Raw genomic sequence first — 25469 nt, 5'->3', positions numbered from 1 at the left:
ATGGTGTTTTTTTTCAAACATTTTCCTCTTATACAACAAGGAATCGTTCTAGGTGGACCAAATTCTCAACTTCATGGATTTGTGATGGTTACGTTCTAAATCTGGAAAGCACATGTAACATTACTGTATTCCAGCTAGTCATAGAGTTATATGCCTGCTGTCCTGTTCTCTGTTTAGTACTATTGGTCATCCACAGTACCTCACGGAAATAGTTGTGTGTCATCCAAACATTTTTAAACAAGTCGCTACCAGTTTTCAGTGTTGGGTGACCCAAACACTCCACCCTAACCTCTTGGCAAAAAATTTGGAAAGCATTTGAAGTCACTGTTGGTGTCGATTTATCACAGTCAGGCGGATATATTTACACTTTTGGCTTAATGAATGGAAAATTGATGTGAAAATACTCTACCATAGTCACTATGGTTACAGGTTGTGTTCCCAGGAAAGTGACTCAGTTTACAAGTTCAAATGCACAGTGGTCACTTTACTCGACAATAGAATAATGCAATAAAATCCAGAACTGCCATTCCTGCTAGCAAGACAGCAATACATATTGAATAGCTAATAAAACCTTCTAGAATTATTATGTAAATAATGCAGGGTGCAGGGAAACGCTGGTATGTAAAAGCATGTTATTCCTCTTCATCTCTTGACTGATCTCTCCAGGCCATCTCTACCCTTGCTGTAAGTAGAGAAGAGATAGCCTGCAAATCAAATTAGCCGTCTAATGGAGAGAGATGAAGAGAGCAGGAAAGATGAGAGAAGGAGGGAGGAAAGAGTGGGAGCGATAAATCTGCAGGATTACGTTATTGTCTTTTTTATGAATGGAGGACGAGAGAGTGAACGAGGGAAAGGGGCTTGCTGGTCTGAGTAATATTGACTGCAGGGGAGCTTTTCAAGGATGTATAACCAATGTGGTCCTCCCACCACAAGCTTCTTTTCAGACTTGGGACAAGTCACTGGAACACCAGCAGTGCTGCAGTGCTGTATTAGATTGCATATTGCCTAACCTCTGTAATGGAATCCTTTGCTTGAGCGATCAAGGAATTCTGCTACTGACGCACACTTAAAGTACAGTACAAGCAGATATACAGCACAGCACAGCAAACACACGCACACAAATGCACACATAAGCAAAGACCCTAGAGCCAGAAGTAAAATGGATTTATGAGGCTGATGCCGAATTTTTTACTTATATCAACAAATATTTGTGCTTTGAATCCCTTTTTAAATTGAATTTACTTGCTGCACTAATAAATATATTATTATAAAAAAATGAGAAGAAACATTATATGTGAAAGGTGACGCTTGTAGTGACGGACCCACAAAGAATAATCACCCTATTTTGCTTTAAAATTCAACTCAGCATTGCTGTTTGGCTTCAAGCTTCAAAGAAACCAAAATGATACTGTCCTTGTGTCCGCTAGGGTCCAGTTTGGTTCATAAATGTTATCATCCTTCAATGTCTGTGAGGGTCTAACACACCTAAACCTGACAGTAGTTCCTCACAGGACATTGACTTGTCGGGCCACAAACGCATTGCTTGATGGTTCAGAAATCGGTCAGGCTTTAACAGACAAACAGGCAAATTAAAGGATAGAAATCCATGTCATTGTACAATAGACTAGAAATCACCTGTTTCCCTCATTCAAAGCCTTTGGTGTTATTCTGCCGAGCTGTTTATGAGCAATCAGTATGCATCCTTTCCTTTTCCCACCTCACATTCTTGTTCTACTTTGCATGAAAACAAGAGGCTGCCATCCTTGGAGAGTGGGGAAGAAAGACAGAGGATGTACAAGAAGACAAAAACGAGAGAGAAACCACGTTGTCATGGAACCATCTGGATGTTCCCAGCATCGTCCTCTTGCTTTGGCACAGAGGCTGTGTTTTTCTCTTCTTCCTCTTTCTCCTACATGTCGTGTCTGTTCTGTGTACCCATACTTTATTTATCGTTGCCTTCATTAACAATTTAATTGAAAAGCAAGGGGAAGAGTCACATTTGAATATATTGGACCAAATGGGACAGATACAGTCCCAAAAGTATGTGCTGTAAATGCTTCCTCCAGTTCTCCTTTTCTCTATGGGAGAGAGGGAGAGAGAGAGAGAGAGGGAAACTAGATGTCTGCCAACTTAAAAGATAGTAATTTGCAAATGCTGGCTGTCTCCACTGAAAAGTTTGCCCACTCGCAACATGAATCGCCTGTGTGTGGGCTTCCCTGCACTGCCCATACATATACTATTATAGAATGAATATTACACTGTGCCGTTTATTGGCGGTTCTGTCAAAAATCTTAATACTTTACTGAGCATTAGTAAACATATGCGTTTCTCCTCAGGGGAGAGATGGGCTACAGATTTTTTTTCAGTAAGCAATTTTCTCACAGCTTCCCCGGTTTTTATTTTCTCAGGCTAGAAGATGAAAACATGTCAAAGCAGGGAGTATGTGTTTGGAAATTTGTGTGGTTGTACGTGTTTACACACTTACAGGCTTTATTTGTGAACCAGCCTTTTTTTTTTTTTTTACAGCAGAGGAAAAAGATAGAGAGAAAATACATAAGGTTACTCCATGTGAAGATAGTGGGAAGAAAAGAGAAGATGTTAAGAGGCCAAACTAAGTGCTCTAACAAAAATGTTGATCAATATAAGGGACTTCTTTTTAAGAAGTAAAACATGTATCCAGTTATGTGAGGTGTTCTTGAAATTCAAATTTCCTGATTTAGTAAATAACATTATCTTGGTAGTAGATTTGACCCGAATCCAAAAGTAATGTCTCTTGTTCCCCATACATTCATACACATCTTATACAAATCCCTAAAGAATTTTTACTGGGAAACGCCCACTCCTTTGGTACCATGTAAAGAGTCTGTATGAAGTTTGTACTTTCCTCATTGACAGAAAACAGTAGCTGTGAGCAACTTGAAAATGCGTCAGTAGAAATGGACTCTAATTGCAACAAATTTTAATGGTGGAAAAGAAAGTCCATCAAATCCAGGAACTGTGGCATTGCTATGCTACAGAGAAGTTGTAGGGTGGAGCTAAAATGGGATGCATTCTGTTTCTTGGCAAGGCACAGTAACTTCTTCACTGGTTGCCTGGCAACCTCAGTGTGATGACAAGACTTTGCTAACTAACTGTACTGCCAAAACATAGTCTGGCACATAACCCCCAATAAAAAACACATTGTGTCATTTTTACACCTTATTTATCACCAACTGAACAAATGAAATGCAATACAGAACATTTTATTTAGTGGGCTAAGCTAAGCTAACAGGCTACTGGCTCTAACTTCATATTTACCATAAGGACATTATGACATTATGCAACAAGATCCCCCACCAACTCTCACCAGTCGAAGTGAAATGTTGCTTAATCTGCATTGGTGCATAGATGTATGTTGAGTCCCACCGACTTTAAAGCATTGAAGAGAGCACATAGAAAAAAAATCATAGATTTAAATTGTAAAAAAAAAAATCTATTCATGCCATCACTCATGGTAAGAATCTGATTGAGAAAATACATTTTGAAAACTGACCACAGCTGCAGTTTCTTAAAAGTCTACATTGTAGGAGGTATTTGGTGCAAAAAAAAGGAGTATCACTTTAATTGTAAATGTGAGGACATCGACATTTTCTGCAGTGTGTTCACTACAACCTGGCCAAGTAAGCAGAGAAAAATACTAGCTCATGCAGTGTATCCCCTCCCTCCCCAAAGGAATCAGTACATGGAGCGATGGATAGAGAGGAGAGGGAGGGGAGAAAAGAACAATAATGGGCTCCTCAGTTCAGTATCTACTCATTAATCATTCATAGGCAGCCAAGTGGCAGCAGCAGGGAGCACAGTGAGATTTCAGGTTACGGTATCAAATCTCAATTTATAAATAGAATAGTTGTGGAGCTAGCCAGCAGAATACCATCAGTCATAGCCCCCTCCTCCCCGCTCCCCCTGAGCATTCACTGATGTCTCTAGTTGAAGGTTTGGCTAGCATGCAGTGATACTATGTAACCATATGAGTAAGACACAGAAAGTGGAGAGCAGTCACATATGGTATGATGAACTGTTTTTTCCTCCTTATGAACTTATGTCATACATCCTTCTAAAAATGCCCGCTCATGCTCACCCATAAGCCTGCTCCGGTAACTGACTTCTCAAGCTTCAGTGTAAGTGGGCGTCACATCCGCTCCTCTCATTTCCCATCCGATCCTGTCAATATCTGCCCTATCCACCGCCCCCGGATCAATGTGAAAATGCTTTCCCCGATCCCGTTGTGATAGCGATGCTTCACTGCCACTCATCTCCACCTCTCAAGGACAGCGCGTCAACAGACAGCTATTTGAAGGATGGCAGAGGTCTATAAGCCTGTGTCATGGCAGAGGTGATGAGAGGGGGGTGTCCTGTCTTTTCTTCTTCTCACTTCCAGAAACTCTGTGGAACTTTCCAGTGACTCCTTCTACTGATTAATAGTCGACATGCCAAGAATACACTGTACGACAAATAGGCTTGTGTGAATTATTTGGTAATGGGGGGCAGGATCATTTTATTCACAACTGTAGTTCACTCAGTAGCCATTAAAGTCAAAGTTATGTACACGCAGACAAGTAGGGTACTGTTGGTAGTTAAAAACAATTTTTTTACCTTTCGTCATGACACTTATCAAGCTCAGGTACAGCTATATTACACTTTTGTTTGTGTTAGGCAAGTCAAGCACTGAGGTCACCAATGATCTTAGGATAGAGTCGACAGGCTTACTCCATGCAGCCTGTGTCAGTGATGTAGCTTTAAGTGGTCAGCTTGAGGGAAGAGCCTAAGTATCTTAATCTGAGCTCAAACTGCTTTACACAGCATTAACAAGTGAGATGAGCAACCATCAGCCTATCAATGATTAACTAGAGTCTTAACCTTTGAGCTTGAACGTTATATCTTGGATTTTGTTTTCTTGGGATGCTTAAACGTTGGTTTGATGGATGACTTTGGGGGACAGAAAGCTTTTTTGGGTGATTAAATGGGCTTGAGATGACAGATTTGATAAAACAGGTTACTCTGTCCTCACTCTCTTTTGCTGTCATCTAATTCTCACTCTTTGCTCTCACATTTTCTTACATGTACTTCTTGTTCTTCCAACTGTAACACTTGTCTATGATGCGTGTACTACAACTGAACAAGGGGAGCCTTAGAACAGGAGGCGTTGCGTGGGTAGAAGAGATGTGCATAGTGGATTGAAATACCTGCGGCGAGTAAATGAAGGCCTGTGCCTCGCACAGCAGCGATTCAGCAGCAATGCATGCATGATTGAATGCTCGTGCGGGGCAATCCAAACACTGAACATTGTGCAAGGTAATGTGCAATGTGAGTGTGCAATGTGCGTGTGCAATCGGGTGCTCAGACAAGGCCAGCCCAAACATCAAACCTTGTGCAGCAAGTTGTAATGCATGTTAGGATGCAGGTGAAAGGATTTGGGCATGCAAAGGATTTGCTATTACAGGACCGATCCTGATATCATATGTAAAAGTAATACATAAGTTGAATCACATTGGACCTGTCACCAGACCCTTCAAGCTGTATTGAATCGAATTTTGCTTCGTACTTGATAATGTCCTAGTGAGTGAGGCCAGATACAGAAATGAGGAAGAAAAGAGTCTGAGAGAAGAGACTGGGGATGACAACCAGGTCTAAAGGTCTGACTGAGATAACAGTGATGTGATGGGGTGTTGTGCAAGGCCAACAACATAAACAGAACATCACTCAGACCGTGTGTGGGTGTGTGTATGGCATTATCTATAGCGTGATTGACATGTTAGAGCAGGGGCTGCAGCAGGCCATAAGCTATTAGAAAGGAGGCGACCGCCACATCACTCACCTGTCTAGAGGCCTGTTAGTGCATAGTATGTGATATGTGCAGTGTGCTGTAGTATCCTTCTACAGCCCCCCCCACACACACACACACACGACTAATGTGTCTAATCTAAAATAGCTCATAGCCATTTGGAAAAATGAAAAACCAGTAGCTTGTAAAATCAGTTGTGATGCCCACCTTCCTGTGTATGTTTGTGTGAAAGTATATGTGTGTATCGAGGGTATAAGTCCAGTAAAGGGTGGAGCTGTCTCTCACTTATAGCCTATATACCCATATTTCCCAGGCCTATATGTGAGTGAGTCTTTACAATTAGACAACTACACACGTGACAAGTGTCAAAGCCTGAATGAGCATCTCACTTTCTCCCACTGTAGGATGCTGCCATCATGTAATTCATCAACATCATGTACGTTTGCAACAAGAGTCTGCGTAGTAGTGATCGGCTCATACACCCACCTGACCAATTGTGAGTCAATCACAGCTGTTTATCATGACATTCACCTGTTTTTGAACGTGGAGGGCCTATACTGCAGCCAGCCACCAGGGTGCAATCAAGATGTTTTGGATCATTCCATGATCAGGAGTCCAATCCCGCCGACTGAAGGTCTCCATCCCAACGTTTACTTCCCTACTTCCTACCCTCCATCTCACCTGTAAAATTTGTGACTGTATCTAGCCTGCGACCGCTTGATAAAATCTGGCCATAGACAGACACACATAAAGTATAAACACCTGAAATCATGTCTCAGATCTGGAGGTTGCTACTTAGACCTGCTTTACATATTTGTACCAGAGTGACTGCAACTTACACTTGCCCGGTCAAGCCCATCATCTCAGTCGGAAGCTGTAATGTCTCCATCCTGCTCAGGCCCGCCTTGTCTTGTCTTCTTTGCAGTGCCCCCCCCCCCCCCCCCCCCCCCGTGCCAAAGGAGGTGCTGAGACGCGCACTAATGCACGTAACCAAGAGGTGTTATAGTCCATTATTAGTGAATGATGACCCAATGAAATACAGCAACCCACTGAGACTGGTATCATTCATAAACTTGAGTCTTTATGAGTATTTATTCTTCATAGATCAACACACATGACTTTAATTAGGCCCTATGCTGTGCGGGCATAGTTCGGCTCTGATGCACATAACTTAACTTCTAGTCACTCTGGGTCTGACTCAGAGACGGACGCATTGTCTCCTTCCTCCCTCTCTCCGGTACAACTCGCCTCTCCTGCTCCGCTCTCATTTGCAAACTGACTCTCTCCTCTCTGTCTCTCTCTATCCACCTGCTCCGACACTTTCTCTATCCCTCCAGCATAGCTCACCTTAACAGCAGCGCTATCTGCATCTGCAGCCTGTCTCCCTCCTCCTTTCAGTCCCTCTCTGACATTGGTACAACGGACATTGCTACAATTGGTCGCTAACGGACCTAACGTGTTGGTAACAGTAATGGTAAGCACCCTGGAGGTGGCAGGGGCCCAAAGAGACATTTGGAGGAAAAAAAAACATTTTTTTTCCCCCGACGGTCGGTTTTGGCCCCTCCCACCTCCAGGGCCCGGGAAAGACTGTCCGGGTGTACACCCATCGATGGCGGGCCTGATCCTACTGTGCATAATGTAGACATGAAGCCGTTTGTTCTCTGTGTGCTATTAATACATCTGATCTCTCTGTTAGTAGTCAATCCATGTAGCATTATATCCTGCATCACTCTCATATCCTGGAACTAAATTGGGAGTCGAACAGATTCGCTCCTCTCCATTTAACCCCCAACTTCAAAATAAAATGAGATGATGTATGTATGTATGCATTACCTTCTTGTATGCATGCTGTCAGCACACACCGGCCTCACTATATAGTGTAAGATCAATAATCAAATGCACAAACATCACTTGATGTCTTATAGTTCCTATTTCATCTGGAATCTCTGTTTGTCTGTATCACTCCCCCCCTGTCTGACTCTTTCATCACCACTGAGCCTCTGACTCAATTCCTCCACAATCTACCTGCAATATTCATCTCTTTCTCCCTCCTCCATCCTGGTGCTAATGAGTTCTGGATATGGTCGGTGTGGGGTCCAAGGCTTCTCCCTTACTGCCACCTCTCCAGCTGGGTGCTCCCATGGTGCACCAAATGCCTCTCTTGAATATTGAATAAACCCCAGGACCACCTCCGTGCTTCCTGATCAACAGCACTACTATTACCTAGCTATTACTCTGCATGGGGTCTTGGGGCTCCGTCAGGATGGATGGGCTTTGAATCTGTTGTGTTGTGGGCGAAGGTAAAGATAATAGGCAGAGGTGGGTTGAGCGTTTGAAGTTGTTTGATATTATCCCTTGCAATTACTGTATAAAACCTTTCATTTCAGTTTTATAACATGCTGAAGTTGCCTCAAAGCATCTCGAATGTGGGTTATTCTGGGATGCATGCAATCAAGGTGTGACACTCTTACCTCACTGCAGGTGTGTAAAATATATTGTGGCCTCAGATTACTCCACGAAAATATGGGCCCTACTGTAATTGGCATTTTGGGAAGAAAATAATCTACTTCCTTCTCTTTGGGGGGTATCAATAATGATGCGAAACATATCCATATTCAGATATAGTCACTGAAGTATTTTTTCTAGCATGAGTGTTGCCTGCAAGTGTTTACGTCAGCACACTTGCATCGCATCTATACTGGAAACCTTTTGATATTTGCATTAGAATTCAAAAGTGGCTTAAAGTTGTTGTTGTTTTTTAATGTATTATTGGTTGTCATTTTGTTGTTGAAATATTGATCCACTGATATTGATTGCCTTTCCACAAAATGTTTGATTGTATTGCTATTTGTACCAAGATACTTGATCAAAGAATGACAGCTTGTTTTAAAGTACTTCCTTTTCGATAAGTGGAGTAACATCATTTGAGATAATTAAATGAAATAGGAAATTCTGTTGGCCTTTTTGTGATTTGTTTGAGTTTTTATTCATGTGGGTTAAGAATACATTGATGATGCTATCAGATTTTCAAACCTTAAGTTTCAGATTTGTCTTCGATGTAGCACCTTTGGTATAATAAACATGAAAGGTAGGAGCAAAGCACTGTGAGTGAGCTGATATTTACCTACCATTCATTTTTTATCTAGCCTCTCCATGATAGCCACTTCATTATTCAAAGGCCAACCACACAATTAGCAGCAGCAGATCCTATTGCAAAGCAGTCCCGCTACGACCAATCAATGCTATTAGATCTGTCAATGTGATTAGACACACCCTTGCATCTTCCCTATTTCTCCTTCAAACCACTCGTGCTAGGAAAGATTGTAAGGCTTGTTGCTTTTAATTTATGTATTATTGATCCAATCCCATGCCAAATCACGCAGGTAAATTGCAGGAAATATCAGCACGGTGACATTTTGCAGTGGATGTTGGTAATAAGCGTGTTAACAAGTATATCTTCATCTTTGGCTGCAACAATCTTCCATGTCAGTTATAATGTGTGAAAGACAAACCACCCTCAACTTATCCACTGACTCACATCACCTAACTCCTGCAAAGAGCATAAAAAAACAGCAAGAAGCAGTTATAGCTTCTATCAAAGGGTCACTATACTGTCAGCCAGTCGATTGGTCTAGCACTGCTCCAGACTGAATCTCAACAATTACTGGATATATTACCATGGCCATTTGAACATTGATGGTTGCCACATGATGAGTGATCCTGAGTATTGCCTCACAGAGGGCTATTGCGGTTGTAGTACGTGGTAGTTGTTAAAAATTTGCAGAGAACACACCACATTCTTTCTAAAACGGTAAGTATTTAATTGCAAAAGGCGACACAAAACAAGAAAAGCTACTGTTAGTATAGGCAGGGAAATGAACTGAACAAAATGGGCACCAAACAAAGCAAATAGCAAAATATGTCTGGTGTTGGCATCTCTAGTACTAAGCATCCCAGATCAGAGACTACATGGTACAGTATATAGTGATCTTAACAGGTGAGGTAAATGATGAGACTGATCAGTCAAGGCAAACTATTGCTGCTGGTGCAAATGTCAGCTCAGGACAACTCCAGGTCTTAAAGGCCTACAAAAAGCAGTCAATGGTTGACCTAAGAAGTTTAAAATACACTCCATTCACTCAGTTAAGTGTCATGGGATCTGATACACAAACCCTTATTCACTCGTGATGACCTGCTATTTCACCTTGCTCTCTGACTCTGTCTCTCTGTACCTCTTATTTTCTATTCTTGGCCCCTCTCTCATTTTTTTATCCATGCATAAACATAAAACTAGTTTGATTGTGACTTGAATAAGCCTAAAACAGAGCGGCAGCAAAGCTTTTGTACTCACTTCAAATAGAATGTGATAAGCGACTGTATGTACAGAATGTCTGAGTAGATCACTAAAGCAGTGGTATCAGTAATTCACCTCAAGTCTTCACAAAAACGTTATGTGTCTCAGTGGGACCAGACGGATCCTCAGTCATTTTACAGAGAGCCTCTGTGACCTTGTGGTGAGATGAGAGGGAGAAGCTGCTCTGAGCCCATTGCCACAGTTTTAATTACTACTGGCAAAGAAAGGCTGCTGTAGTTTGTGTGTATCAAATAGATCTGTGGTTGGAGAGTGTGTGAATGTAACCTATGCGTGATCTGTGTGTACGTGCACACTGCATGTGTAAATCTGACACTGGTGAGGAGCTCTCCACCAAAGACCATCCAATTTGGTCAGGCCCTCTTTTAAACCCTCTTACATAAGCCACTACTCTCAGATGTGTGATATCATGCGGCTATTTTTGGCTTTTCCTCTGAAAATGCTCTACACAGTTAGATAGAGACTAGCCTATTCTTTAAATAATACATCGGAGCTTCCTTTCATATTCACTGTCTTAGTACACTGTTCTCAAAATTTGCCAAAGCTGACTTGAGCCCCTTTCCCATTGGACAAAAAAACAAAACGGCTAACACCCACGGACATTTGGCTTTTATTCAGAAATGTTACAGTCGGAATTTTCCCATGTGACAAATTACTTTGCAGTATTCACAGGTATTTCTTTGCAGCTCAGATTGGCGGTGATAGAAACATGACGCGCTAATTTTCGCCACTTTTGCTATGACGTGCATCTGTAACTTCTGCAACTCTATCGTCTTAGCCCCAAATTCTTTCTCGTCATTCCAAATTAATCAGCACAGAGTTTGAAAGAGAGTCTGAATAAGTAAAATATAAGAAAGAAGTAACCACCATAACACTGTCACTGGCCTCCATGCTCTGCACCATTGAAAACGTCCCTTGGAAATCACAAATGAACTGAGAGGGCCCTGACTAATAAGCATTTGAAATTAGTCTGGTGATGCCAGGCTAATACTCATCCACTGGCAATGGGCAAGGAGTCTAGCACCTATTTTTAGTATATTCTGTGCCCTTAAAAAACATATGTATGCATGCTAATTTGGGAGGGCAAAGGCTATTGGATTGACCCGAAATCTGTCCGAAAAGAAAATCATGGCGGTTTATTGTGTTAAACTTTTCTTCTTATTTCACCAACTGACCTGGATTCGGTGCCCAAACAAGACACATCTTTGTCATTGTCCTAGATTTTGCTTGAGATCAAACAGATGGAGAGACTTGTTTGTCATGATTGGACTTTAATATCCAAATTATATTTTCTGCTTTCAATTTTGATTCAAAGCAAAGGGACCAATTTATGTCCAGTCAACAGTTGGTACGATTAATAAAATACAATATTAGATCCTTGTATGTAAAAGCCTTTACTCACATGCACATCTGGTGGCCTCATATTCACTGAACCCGAAGGGTTACTGCATAATTGATTACTTATTGTGCCTTGATGTTTTTTTATTGGATTTTTCAGTATGTGAGCATTATTAGCTAAAGCAGGATGTTTTCTCTTTGATTCTCAAAGTGGTCTCAAGTGGTCAAAAGAAAAGTCTCAGCCTTGGTCTCCTACATATTTGTGTTTTTGAAATATCCTGATTGAACAATGTTAGGGGAATTCAGTTGCAGGAAGTATAGTCAGTGTTGATTTTATGTTTTTCAAAGCTTTATTGCTGACATTTTGGCAATTGCACAAACCCCAAATCATCCTTTATTTTCTCTCAAAATGGATAACCAGGACAGTTGCGCCTAGACTCCAATACAGTGTGTTTATTGGTCAGTATTTCTTTCTATAGTTTACCTGGGATGCTCAGTTCAGTGTAGTGTTGTTTCAGATAAAACCAAGTCAAATTGTGCCCAAAGCAATAACAACTCTAACAAAACAGCCAAAGGGGGAAAGGGATAAGGTTACGGAGCTTCTTCTGACCACAAAGTCTCTTCCCAGTGCAGTTGTGAAAGGACTGGTGCAATCAATTTGGTTTTAGAAGATCACTAGCTCTTATTAGAGAACCATAGAAGTATCTCCCAGTGTGGGTGTAGCAAACAGCCTTAGCTAAACGGAGATTAAGGAAATGCTCGAAAGACCCCTTGAAGCCCTCTAAGACTGGTGGGTGATTTTGGATTTAGCAGTGGTAGCAAGATAAAGGCCTTTATTCCTGCTTAATTGATGGCTGTAATCCATGTGTTGTTTTAAAAGCTGGTCTCGTTGATGTGTGAACACAAACCTCTGTGGGTCTTTGTGGAGAGTGGTGATTTAGAGGGCCAAACTGAGGGTTTCCCACTGATTGGGTGAAGACTTGTAATTTGGGTCGATTTTTCTTCTAATGTAGAAACAGTATACAGAGGATAACATACTTAAAGGGCCCATAATATGCTCATGTCTCTTGTTTTGGGTTTGTACTAAAACATATATATGATTTAATGTACAGAAAGCAAATTTTTTATGAACTTTTTGATACTTTCACAGTATTTATGTAGCACCTCAAACGGCTATATCACTTTTTACAATATTGGACCTTTAAATAGAAATACTCTTGACCTTCATGCAGATTATTTGATACGTAGAGAGGCCAAACGCAGTTCATATAAACACATGCCCACATTGCCATGACACAGACCTAGATAAAAATCAGCAAAACATTTCTTGAAGTAGTAAACAAATCTATTTGATTTGCCTATGATATACAATGCCCCATCCAGTCAAATCAAGATAAACTGTTCTATCTAAGGGTTAACATAGCTTATAATAATATAGCAGTTTGATAGCTGAAATGCTATTTAATACCATTACACTCCTGGGACTGCCAGTACTGTATCTAAAATGATGTTTGGCTTTTGAACGACTTCTGATCCTTTACTGTAGATAAGTTGTCACATGTCTGACATTCTAAGTCAGTTACTCTCATTTCAACCATGCTACAGTATAGTACATTTTCAGTGATAATCAAGTATCAACCATGTTATCAACAAGTATACAATTTTACCACTGTCAATGAGTAGCGAAGATGTCTACAAGTGGATCTAGTAAGGCTTAATGAGAAAGATCACAGTCTTCCCCTAAAGTTAGGAGGTGCTTGAACTCCTCAAGGCTTTAGCAAACCTTTAGGAAATCTGCTGTTGTACCTCTTGGTCTCAGTCAGAATTATAATATCCTTGTGTTGATCACTATCATAAATCACAAGTTCTGCTTAATCTCTACAAAGTATGTAATTAACCCTGCACTGATTTTTATCGCTCATTATATTACCATAGATAGGATTTTGAAAATAGAGCATGGTGCCTTATTATCTCAGCTCAGCTGCTATAGTGCCTAAATATTAAATATCTTTCATACCTCTGCTCCCAAAGTTGTGCATCTTAACCAATGCCTCTACGATTTTTTATTTAAAGACATCCGTACAGTACCTAAGACTTGCCTGTACCTTGTCGGACATTGTCTGGCAGCGGGTGCTGCTGTGAGCCCCTTCCCCGTCCCAAAGCACTCACAGGCGGGCACGCTCGCTCCTTTTAGCAATCTTCTTGGCAACTTTTTTTTATAAAAAGATACTAGCGACCAATTTAGCCACTTATTCAGACCATCGGGGAAAAGGGAGAAATATATGGTCAGCTAATTTATTGACAGTCGCTCAGAGTACAGTTCAGTCTGTGGGTCTGCCTCTCTCCTCTAAGGCAGCAGCACTGTTGTTATGTGACACCGCGCATAAAAACTGAATGCTGCCTCTTCATTTTTAATATTAAATCTGGGGACACAGAGCAGACCTGTCCCAAACGATCTGAGAGGTCTGGTTGACTGATAGTGGATGCCCTATTGTTGAAAATGTGTTACAAAGTGGAAGAGTCAGAGCAAAACCCAAGGTGGGATGGGAAGAGATGAGGAAAGCCCCAACTTTTAGCCTCAAATATAATTGTGTATCAGTTGTAGACATTCTCATCATGTATCGTGAGCATATTTGCACTATATTAATTGCTCAATAAAAATGTTTTCCAACTATATTGAGGGTTTATGCCCGCTTTTTTAACTCCGCTCTTTTAACTGAAGTCATGCGTTTAAAGGTACTTTGGTTTCAGTGGTTGAAGTGTGTGTGCGCGAGGAAACTGATCCAAACATCTTGCATGCGAAGAACGGATATGCTTTTAAATTACCAACCCAGAAGTGAATCATAGTGCTAAGCTGCTTTCCTCTCTCCATAAAAAGCATACACAAACACACAACAAAGTATTGGCACGCCTATGCATACTCTAAGACACACAAACACCACACACACACACACAGGCGCAGTATGAAGCCAGATTGAAAGGTTGTGCATACATGGGTCATCAATTCCACCCAATATCTACAGATCTATTTACAGTTACACTTTAAAGGGGCTGATTCACTGACATTTGAAGTAATTTGAAAGAGCTGATTAGTTCACACCCTTAGACTATGAATGAGTATGTGTTCAGGGGCGGGGGCAGAACAAAAATATGTCATCTGGTACTTTCTGTTCAGCGACATTTTACTTAATAGTGAACTGTTGGTACAGCTTCTGTACCAACAGTTCAAGTGACACCAGCATAATCTGACAGTTTGTTACCATGATTACAGAATTTAAGTCCATAGTATTTAACCCTCACTTTATTTTTCTTTCCTTTGTCATTCCAGCTCTCCTTTGCAGCAACAACCCCAGTTCTGGGAGACAAGAAAAAGTACCCCAACTTCTTCCGGACCGTCCCATCGGACAACGCTGTGAACCCAGCGGTAGTGAAGTTCCTCAGCTACTACAACTGGAGCCGTGTGGGGACCCTCACACAGGATGTGCAGAGGTTCTCGGAGGTCAGTGGTTGTTGTTCATTCTTTCGAGAGATTACATTTTGATATGTAAACCCTTGCAAAAGTCTTTCTGTATATTTGTTCATTGTGCATACATACTGTATTTTAAAGGTTTTACAATCCAAGAAAGCAGACCAGATACATAAATATAAATCTGTAGCTAGAGTAGTTAAAATACCACACTGTCCAGTGAACACGTACACATTTAATTTGTGTTATCAGTTTTGATGCACACAGACCTTTCCAGTGGACAAGGATGTACAGGAGGTTTTGTGTTGTATGGGATTTTTTCAAGTCAGTGTAGTTTTATACATTCTGGTCTTGCCGGCCTTATGCCTCCCAACTGTATAGGAGAAACTTTTCCATCTCCTGAAGGGAGGGAGGGAGGGGGGGGGGGGGGGGGGGGGTTACATCTCACTAATATAAAACATTCGATATATCCTCAGTCGGGTGGGGGGTTATCTTGAATTACAGTATACAAATGCAGAGACTGGTACCTGTGTCAGTACTGAATATTGATTGGCATTTTTTAAAACAAAAAAAATTATTATTCAAATGATGCCAACATGATTTGAGTGGATGGCAATTATTATCAAGCCATTTTTCACTAGTTAAATGAATGAACATTAACTTCTGTGGATGGATTCTTCATGAATCTGAACAAATGCTGCACCCAGGATTTTGCGCTGGCCAAGGCGATTGGGATTGGTCTAAAGAAGTACAAACTAGCCAGAACGTTTTTCCCGCTGTCCCAGAATGTTAACTAATGCAGCAAGACTTTTTCTCCAGTGCTGACACAGCACTGACGAGAGGTCTGGCAATGTGAGACTGTCTTTAGTAATACATAAAAACAATTTAGTGTCTGGAAATACAGACAAAATTGGTTTCCATCCACTTTTGTACCAGCAAAACAGATAAGAGCAGAGAGTACATCCTAACGTCATAGAAAGTAATGTTTACGTATGAGATTTTGCTAGATTTTTTCTTGACCAAATGTTATCTTGTGTGTAGTTTAATGTCCCTTTCCTATTCATTAGATACAAATAAATCCAGGCTGATTTTATGAGAAGTAGTTTAAGACCTATATCCTCCCTTGTTGTGATAGTAACACGGTGAAATACAATAGAGGACTTATTTTGGCTGTAGTGGTAAATTGCATTTAAGCTCTGGACAGGAGTGGACACATTTGCATTCTCCAAGTAAAAGTACTTTCCACTATTATGCTCAGTGTCAAGCACCTTTTCACTATTCAAAAGGTAGGTTAAAATCATGTTATACCAAAATGGATGGTAACTAGTGAGACAAACATAATCCTGGTTGTGGTAAGAATAAACATTAGCGTAACATACACATGAGTCATGACTTTGGATGACGACTCTAACTCATGGCACAAACATAAAACCACATCAGCGATACAGGATCATTCAGTTAAAAAAAGACATGTCAGAGGAAAGCATGAGTTTGAGGAACACATTGTGAGCTCTTGCCTCAAGGCCCTGGTTGAACACAATCTGCTCAGCAGCTATGGGTGGGAGGTGGAGGTGGGGGGGGGGGGGTGTATAAGAAGTCTCGCTGCAAATCTCAGAGCCCAAATCCCTTTATCTCTCCCCTCCTGAAAGCACCAAGGGGCTTAGGACGGGAGGAAGACGGGCGGCCCGATTCAATCAACCTGCCGCAAGATTGGCCTCTAATCCTGATTTACAAATATGCAAGCATCACTTTCGTGCTTCATGATTTGTACAATCCGCTGTCAAGTTCAGAGCATGTCTGTTTTTGGTGCATGAGGAAATCACCGTAGCGTGTAGAAAGACAAATGGTTGATGAGATACAAAGTGCTAAACATTGTTTGGATACTGCTAAAGAACTGAAACAAATAATAGCATTACAATGCATTATGAATATATTGTTACATTCTTATACAGATGGCATTGTTTAATTAAAGGATAATTCAAGTTTATTTCAATCTGGTGTATTCTACATAAATGTTGCTATTGCGGTTCTATGGGTTGTGATGTTTGTTGGAGGAATTCAGAGAAAATCAAATACTGTACACAACGTATATTGAAGCAACGTGCAGGAGCCTCTAGCTTTCCAAATAACTGCTTTTCACATCATTTCAACCTTTACCCTGAGTGTAACTGAACGTAAACACAGAAAGAAGCCACCTAAAACAGCCAACATGGCTACCTGCAAAGGGACCTCCAGCAGTGCTGTTTCCCAGGGAGTCTATGTTAATGTTATGTAACACGTGTAAGGGATCCAGTAGGTGTCCAAAACACACACGCACTCACACACAATCCTACACAAAGACACTTGCACACAGTAATCAACATTATTGCGGAGATTGCCAGTCAAGCAGGGCTCACACAGATACACAGCAGCCATCATCTGCCATTCAGATCACAGACCTGACTGAGAACAGGATTAGGACTCTGTCCTCTGCCCGGAAGCCTTTGAGCTCAAGTGTTTAATTACACTTTGACCACTGATCATCAATTTAGCAGAAGTTACTCTCTCAGCAGCTACATTCTCTCTCAGGTCCCTTTCACAGAAATCTTGCTTACAGTTTAAAAATTGCTTGGTTAATGTCCTCATTTGTGCATTTGTGCATTTGGCCATCAGCTGCTGCTCATTACAAATACCCATGTTATGTTGCCCTCCCTAGAATGACTAATTCATGCCAATATATAGCACATGAAGAGGAAGCCATTTGAGACCTTGCCATCAGGCTGTGGAACAACCACTAGTTTGTATTAGTATGTGACTGGCATTATAGTCTGAACTCTGAACTCTATATAGCGCTGTAGCACACAGTATGAAGGACAGACGAGTGCAAGGACCCATCACATTGCCACTTGTGTAAATTGCATGAGAATGTACACGTCTCATCCTCTGTTTTGCTGTAAATCTACATAATAGAAGTGTTGGTACACAGGCACAAAGCTCAGACAGACGGATGGAATGATAAAAAAAGCACCTGCTAACACCCTGGTTTTTGTGACACTAATAAACACACAAACACAGTCAAAATAACCATTTCAAAGATGCTTATGCTGTGAACATGCCTGGAAACTAAGTCTTAATGATTTGAGGTTAGACCACTGTGGTCTGTCTGCCTCACCTTCATCAGGACCTGTGGGAAACGTCGAAAAGTGTGTCTGCCTCACAGTGTCATACTGGTAACATCTGAATCATCAATAGCTACTCACTTACTCTGCATCAGGGTACGATTGTTATATTTTGTTAATTGTGTCTTACATATGTAAACTAACTATCTTTTGGACTACTTGGTCAAAACAAAACATGCAATTTGAAGACATCACCTTGGGCTTGCATGAATGGTAACAAGCATGTTTCTCTCATTTTAACAATTAATTGAGAACTTAACTTGGCTGTAATTCGATTGATAATGAAAATTATCCTCAGTTCTAGCCCTATAACATACACACTTAGGTGTAGATGAATTATGAATTTTAATGATGCTCACTGCTGTACATTGCTTATTAAAATCATCTACAACTTGAGAACCAGAGCTCTGATGACAGAGCTTTTAATTTCCTATACAGTACATTTAAAAGTGCTTCAGTGTAGAGCTATGACCCCCCCCAAAAAAGGCCTGACTTGAGATGAACCCAAGCCTGAATAATGGCAGCAGTTTTGGGCGCGATTCATGTCTGAGAGAATTTTGTGAAATTACTGCCTGACCTGGCTCGTCGGGTCAGGACCAATTAGATTCAGGCAGAAAATACTGGCTCTACTTCAGTGTAAGAGCCAATGGAATGGAAGACAGCATCCACAGGCAGTGTAGGTGTTGGATGATACTTCATTCTGTCACATACACCCCAAAGAATCACCGGGTATCTCTCAACTTTAACTCATCAGTGAATCTTCATTTAGTTTTTTGTGGTACTGTATATGTGTGTGTGTGTGTGTGTGTGTGTGTGTGTGTGTGTGTGTGTGTGTGTGTGTGTGTGTGTGTGTGTGTGTGTGTGTGTGTGTGTGTGTGTGTGTGTGTGTGTGTGTGTGTGTGTGTGTGTGTGTGTGTGTGTGTGTGTGTGTGTGTGTGTGTGTGTGTGTGTGTGTGTGTGTGTGTGTGTGTGTTATTGTGTTTGCAGATAAAAACATTCTGCATATAAATAGAATCATTTCCCCTAATGTCCGTTCTAGACACCAATGCATTGCACACATCTAGTGCGTCTGATATGTTGTCCGTCATGTGTGGGTGTGAACTTATGTATTTGTGTGTGCATGTGCGTGCGCATGCCCAGAAGCGCAGTAGGATTATTTCTCTTCTGTATTTGCTGCTGGGGATTCCCAGGCTGCCGAAACAATAGAGGATATTTTTGTTACGCAGCAAACGCTGCTCACTTTTCCCCCTCCTTCTGTCCCTCAATCCATCTGTCGCACTCCCCTCCACCCCCTCACTCCAGTCCACCAGAACACAGATGCATTTGTCCTTTTCCATCTCAGTGGAGAAAATGCAAAATCAAACCAATGAAAATCCTCTTGTGACAAGGGCTTTTTTTTCCTCGGAGGCGAATGGCTTTGTGTGTCAGCCCTTGTGATATTGTGAAGGTGTACTGTATTTGTGAGTCTGCATATATAACATGTCTTGTATTTGAATCCATGTTGTTATTCCATCCGACCGTGTGCTCGCTCCAGCACACCTTTTCAAACACCAAACTAACCTGCTGCAATCCCTCTCTCATCCAAGCCGGTTTCCTCTTAGCATTGCAGCAGACAGGCCTTTTAGATCATCGCTCAACACGACAGGATATTGTACCTTGTCCAGACCACCACGCCAGTTGTTCCTCAAGAGCAAAACCTGGTCCCATTGATCCGCTTCGGCCTCCCTGTTGTTTCAGCTCAGTGAGCAGTACATTGGAGGGAATGTTTGAACAGGAGTGAGTGATGTACAGAGTGATTTAGAGCTCCCTCCAAGGTACCGGGGGAGGAGGCGATTATGACAACAGACATTTAGAGACATGAGGGAAATAAAGTGGAGGATGTTCAGTTTCATTGATTTTTAGATGGCAGCAATCTTCTTGCTGATTACATGAAAAAGTTGTAATAGCTCATTTTAACACTAGCAGCAATAGTAACAGCAGTGATGGTGGAATTAGTAGTGGTAGTAGTCATGGTTTCATATCCTAGGGGATGCTAACTGCTGTCACTATGCTCACAACTCTTTGATGTGCTGCACCTATTCATGAAGTGTTACTCTACCTGAAATCCAGGTTTCTTTATTGGCAGAGAACAAAACTTTGGTCAGCTAGAAACTACAATTGATCCCAACCATTCTAAATTTTGACAGCACAAATCAGTATTAAAATTGCCATAGCAAATTTTAAGCTACTCCTTCTGCATAATTCACTTCTCTGCTGTTAATTTCAGTATTTTTCACAGTTGTGTTTTTGTTGGAATATGTCCCTCTTTCTGTCTCTTAAATTTTACGAGAAGCTTATGCAGCAGAAATAGGTTGAAAAGCTGGATGTTTTGATGCCTTTATTCTAAGATGACAACCTGTTTAATAATATAAATTGAAACTGACGCTACCCTCCATTCTCTTTCAACTCACTACAAACAAATCTCAAGCTAAACAGAGATTTTGGATTTCAGTATCACTCAATATACAGTGTTTCTGTTTATAAAAATACGAGTTGCATTCCATTTGATGCCAAAGCAGTCCCCAATCTGTATTTGAAGTAATATAGGACGTATGAATATGGATATAACCTATGGTGCGTGTACACAATTACAGACAAATGTAGGGCAAATACACAGGGCCTTCAGAGCAGTTAAATGTGGTCTCTGCCAACTGAGCTTGGCATGCCCCTTTGAGCGCCCCCCCTCTCTGATGTCTCAACATGGCCTCTGGTGCCAAGCTCTCAGGCGTGGAAGGAGAGGCCAGTGACTGCAGGGCATGGCCGGAGGACATCAGAAAAGAGAGAGACGTGGTGTCAATAGTTAACCTCAGCATGGCAATTATACATTTCACAGAGCAGACATTTTGACTTGTTAAACACAGGTGTAGCATTAATAATGGCTTCATTCCATGTAGGTGCTCTGCCAGTGCCCTTGTATTGTGCATGTTGGCTCACTGGCATGCATTCCTGGAACACGTGACTGGAACAGAGCCATCATTAATGTTATTAGTTTCACCTGTGCTTTACGTACTATGACTAAGTCACAATGAATGTTTGCGGTGAAAAAAAGGCCCCTAAAATTGTGCCAATAAGGTGGAAAGCAAGAGAGATGTGTGTGTGTGTGTGTGTGTGTGTGTGTGTGTGTGTGTGTGTGTGTGTGTGTGTGTGTGTGTGTGTGTGTGTGTGTGTGTGTGTGTGTGTGTGTGTGTGTGTGTGTGTGTGTGTGTGTGTGTGTGTGCGTGTGTGTGTGTGTGTGAGGCAAGAGAGAGCGAGAGGCAGTATGATAAACCACCTCAATCTCGTCATCACGGTAGGGTACCTGCTCCATTCTCTTCCTCTGATCCCATTACCCACCATTCCACTGAATCGATACATCAAAGCAGATGTACAACTGTTGTAGATACTGTACATTCACAGTATCGCACATATGTCTGCCTTTTGTCAAGCTAACCCGTCGAGATAATACAAAGCATACAAACACATACATTTAAACAAAGCAAATCACTGTGACAAATGCACGTTTGTGAATGTTACAACTTGACATTGAACAGAGTGATGACAATGATAACAGTTTTGATGTCTTCAGTAGCCAATGTGTTTCTCTCACGCTGTAGTGTTTGTATTTTCACAGTTTCACAGTACAGCATGATGGCACCAGCTCAGTAGTTGCTTTTACTTCAACAGAATGGTGTTTTTCCTCTTGGGGATTTTTGAGTTTTTTAGACCTAATGGATGTGATGTTGACTTTGGCTCATTAATGGATTCATGAATTTCAACGTGAAGTCTTTTGTGATTACATGAATGTTTTTAATCCCTCCCCTTTTTTGCCTATATTGGAATATCCAACAACCAGGAAGTTCATACCAGAATGTAAAGAACAGAGTGATGAACATCTTACATAGTAAAGTATAAACCATGCTCATGTGTTTTCTCCTTCTCTCTCTCTCTCTCTCTCTCTCTCTCTCTCTCTCTCTCTCTCTCTCTCTCTCTCCCTTTTTTAGGTGAGGAATGATCTAACTAGTGAGCTGGAGAAAGCAGATATTCAGATTGCAGATACAGAAAGTTTCTCCAACGACCCCTGTGTCAATGTCAAGAAACTCAAGGTAAGTGATACAGACAGGGCTCTGAACAATTCTATGGAACTAAATAAAAAAAAGTTCAGATAAAACAACAAATGACTAGGGTCCAATTGTCTTTGGTGTCACAATTGCTTTTGGTGTTTAGTATAATACTGTATTTCTGTATGATTTGATGGCATCCAAAGTGAACCCTGTATGATTAATAATTTATCAGAGGGTTGTCCCACTTTGACTGGGCAGAGCAGGGCAGCTCTCAGTGAGACTAGTGGACGCCTAAGGAGGCCTCTAATGACCTGCTCTGACTAATGAACGGTTGATTGGCCTTTTAAACAGAAAATATACACGTATGCACACACAATTTCTTATTTTCTTTCCTCTCATCTCCTCTCCTTTCTCCTTTTGAAATCAAATGAGACGGTACAAAATTAGACCATTATCTTGCCTGCATTGAGATGTTAGACCTGGACATCTCTACACCATTTACTTCTGGTTTTTACATGCACTATTGATCGCTTTGATGAAGTAAAAATGCACGACATTCAGATGTAAATGTAGTCATGTGTGATGGCTAAATTATCAGCCTCAGCTGTATATGCACAGTCTGTCAGGGGCAGTATACATTAGGAAACATAGTCAGTAGAAGTAAATGAAATATGTGACCAAGTGGCTGGAAACATACTAGCTGGCGCTGTAAAGGAGTATAAATGTTTATTTTTTTATAGGAAGTAAAGCAGCACAGCTAGATAAAAGATGATGGAAGCAGGATAGGAGAATGAAAGATAGAGGTCTGATATGTGAGTGGAAGATATGATGTATGCAACTTAGCGCAGGTTGAAAGAAATGCAACAGAAAGATGACGAGACAGAGGGGAAAAGAAGGAACAGGAAGATAAGCTGTCTTTCCTAAAATATATGTGTAACTCTCCATGTTGAGGGATGACATTTTAAGCTGACACCATCCTTCCTTGATCAGCTCTGAATATGCAAATTACAGTGTCGCCTCAAAAGCTTTTCAGAACATTTGGATGGGGTATGTGCAGGCCTCTGACACCCTAATGGTTCGTTTTCCGCTCATCTCGTCACAGCGGTTTGCTGTCTCCCCAACAGCTACGTAATATGATGAGGTAGAGGGTGACACAGATTTCGTTGTGAGGGCTGGTCTTTGTTGGTTCCCTGTTGTGTGTGTTTGTGTGTGGGGGGATAAGGGGGCCATGGCGTCACTGTGCGATCCACAAATAGAGCACTTACATCTGTGATCCAGCTGGAATATTCAAAAAGCAGACAGGCCTCTCTGCTGCAAGGCGCGGAAGCAGCCTTCTGCATTTCTCTGTCGCTCTGATTTTTTCATCTTCATCTCGTGTTCTCTGTCCTAAGTTGCCTGATTGTTACTGTAAAGGCTGACAAATATCAGAAAACAAACACAGGCTTACACATCCACACACATACATATACACAAACACATGCGGCCCCACCTCATTTTACAGACCAGGACTTTTTTAAATGTTTGAGACGGAATGTCAATTTTTGGAGGGCCACATAAGAAAATATGTGCTGGAGTCTAAATTAAGTCTAATACACTTTATTATTTATTGTGATTTAATTATTTATCATGCATTCACAACTCTTGTTCCTCAGATATGACGTAGAAGGGGGTGGTCCATTTCTTTTTGAAGATTTTTTGCCCCATTGATGCAGCAAAATTGGCGTGACAAAGGGCCCTCGATACATACATTATTTGAAAAGCAGCTATTTCGATTTTTAGTTCTCAGTGTTCCCCTAGGATTGTGAATGTATTTTTGGTTGTCCCTCTTTAACCTGTGCAACAGCTGCTGTATATTGGACATGATTATGACATAGAATCCCAAAACTTTTCTTTAATACGGAGGGATTTTTGTATGCTACATTGTAGTCTTGTGGGCCTAAAAACACAGAAGACTGGCTAAAGACAATGGTTTATAGCGATATCATTATAAGTCTATCCATTTCATATGGTCTGTTATTGATAATATCACCAGAAGAGCTGTTCCTGTAATCTGCAGTATTTTCTTGGCTCTATTTTCAATACTGATCACTTGACTCAACACACTGATAGAGCACCTCTGCTTGTCCACAGAACACACAGTCTTCCTCACGTCCCCGTTTAAGGACCAATCCACACCACGTATATACATACATCAATATAATTAATAATGCCACATCTGTGGTGGGCAGTTAATGCTCACCGAGGATCAATTTGTGACCAAACACACACAAATCTGTCCTGCACTTGATCTCATGTGCACCCCGCCGCACAGTTAACACCACAAACACAGGGGAATGGTTTAGTGGGTAGAAGCAACACATTGCCCAGTCTACAAATCACATCTCCAAGAAGCTCATAAAAGGACATCATTAGTAGTGTGTGTGTGTTTGTACGTGTGTGTGTGTGTGTGTGTGTGTGTGTGTGTGTGTCTAATAAGCCTTAACAGTGCTTGATTGGGCTTATGAGGAACAATATGACTCCAACCATTCACATATAAATCACCATCATAAAGTAACAAACAGCCCTGCCACAGATAAAGAAGACGAGGCTGCCCTTAACACTCCCCTCTTTGAGAACAATTATTGTTGTAGTTATATAAAAGCCTGCGCAATGAGGGTAATTTGGGGCCCTGTAGTGACACAGTCCATCTGTAATGGACAAACACAACACACTCACTCATGCCCCTGCCCACAATGCAACATAGTCTTTTCATGTTGCCAGCAAGGCCAGAATTTATACGGATGCTGTGGTTCTTGGCCATAGCTGGAGTCATTTGGGTTAAGTGCCGTACCTCCAGGAAAGGGCAGTGTTATTGAGTAGCCTCTCTCATACGCACACAAATACACGCACAGACACACACACGCACAGACACAAACACACACACACACACACACACACACACATTCACATTATAAGAAAGAGTTGGCCCCAGAACAGTTAAATGTACAAAGTGGTGGAACAACATTAAAGGGTGTTATACAAAAGACGCCTTAAATGTCCCAGCATGCTCTCTTGCTCTGATGAGAAACCACCAAAGAAGCCATTTGATTGAGCTGTTCGATCATCATCTATCTAACTAATCAAAATCTAATTTCTCTATATATCCAGTATATCCAGTCTATTTAGAGGAATAACTACAATGTTTGGCTGTTGGGTCGCTCTGTGTGTCTAATCGCCTTGAGGAATGTGGAATTAA

The 25469-nt window shown here is 41.2% G+C and overlaps 1 protein-coding gene across 1 annotated transcript in view; it reads left to right on the top strand.

Moving 5' to 3' along the window:
* Positions 1 to 25469, top strand: part of gabbr2 (gamma-aminobutyric acid (GABA) B receptor, 2) — a gene marked incomplete at both ends in the record, with an annotated part of 169837 nt that overhangs the window by 70251 nt on the left and 74117 nt on the right. The window contains 2 exons of the mRNA XM_083926115.1: positions 14860 to 15030; positions 22175 to 22276. Coding sequence (XP_083782241.1) covers positions 14860 to 15030; positions 22175 to 22276 — 273 coding nt within the window. The remainder of the gene's footprint in view (positions 1 to 14859; positions 15031 to 22174; positions 22277 to 25469) is intronic.

Source organism: Echiichthys vipera (genome assembly GCF_963691815.1).
Source record: "Echiichthys vipera genome assembly, chromosome: 13".
NCBI classification, from domain to species: Eukaryota; Metazoa; Chordata; class Actinopteri; order Perciformes; family Trachinidae; genus Echiichthys; species Echiichthys vipera.
Note: the sequence above shows the minus strand (reverse complement) of the source record. Positions and strands in the feature narration are given on the sequence as shown.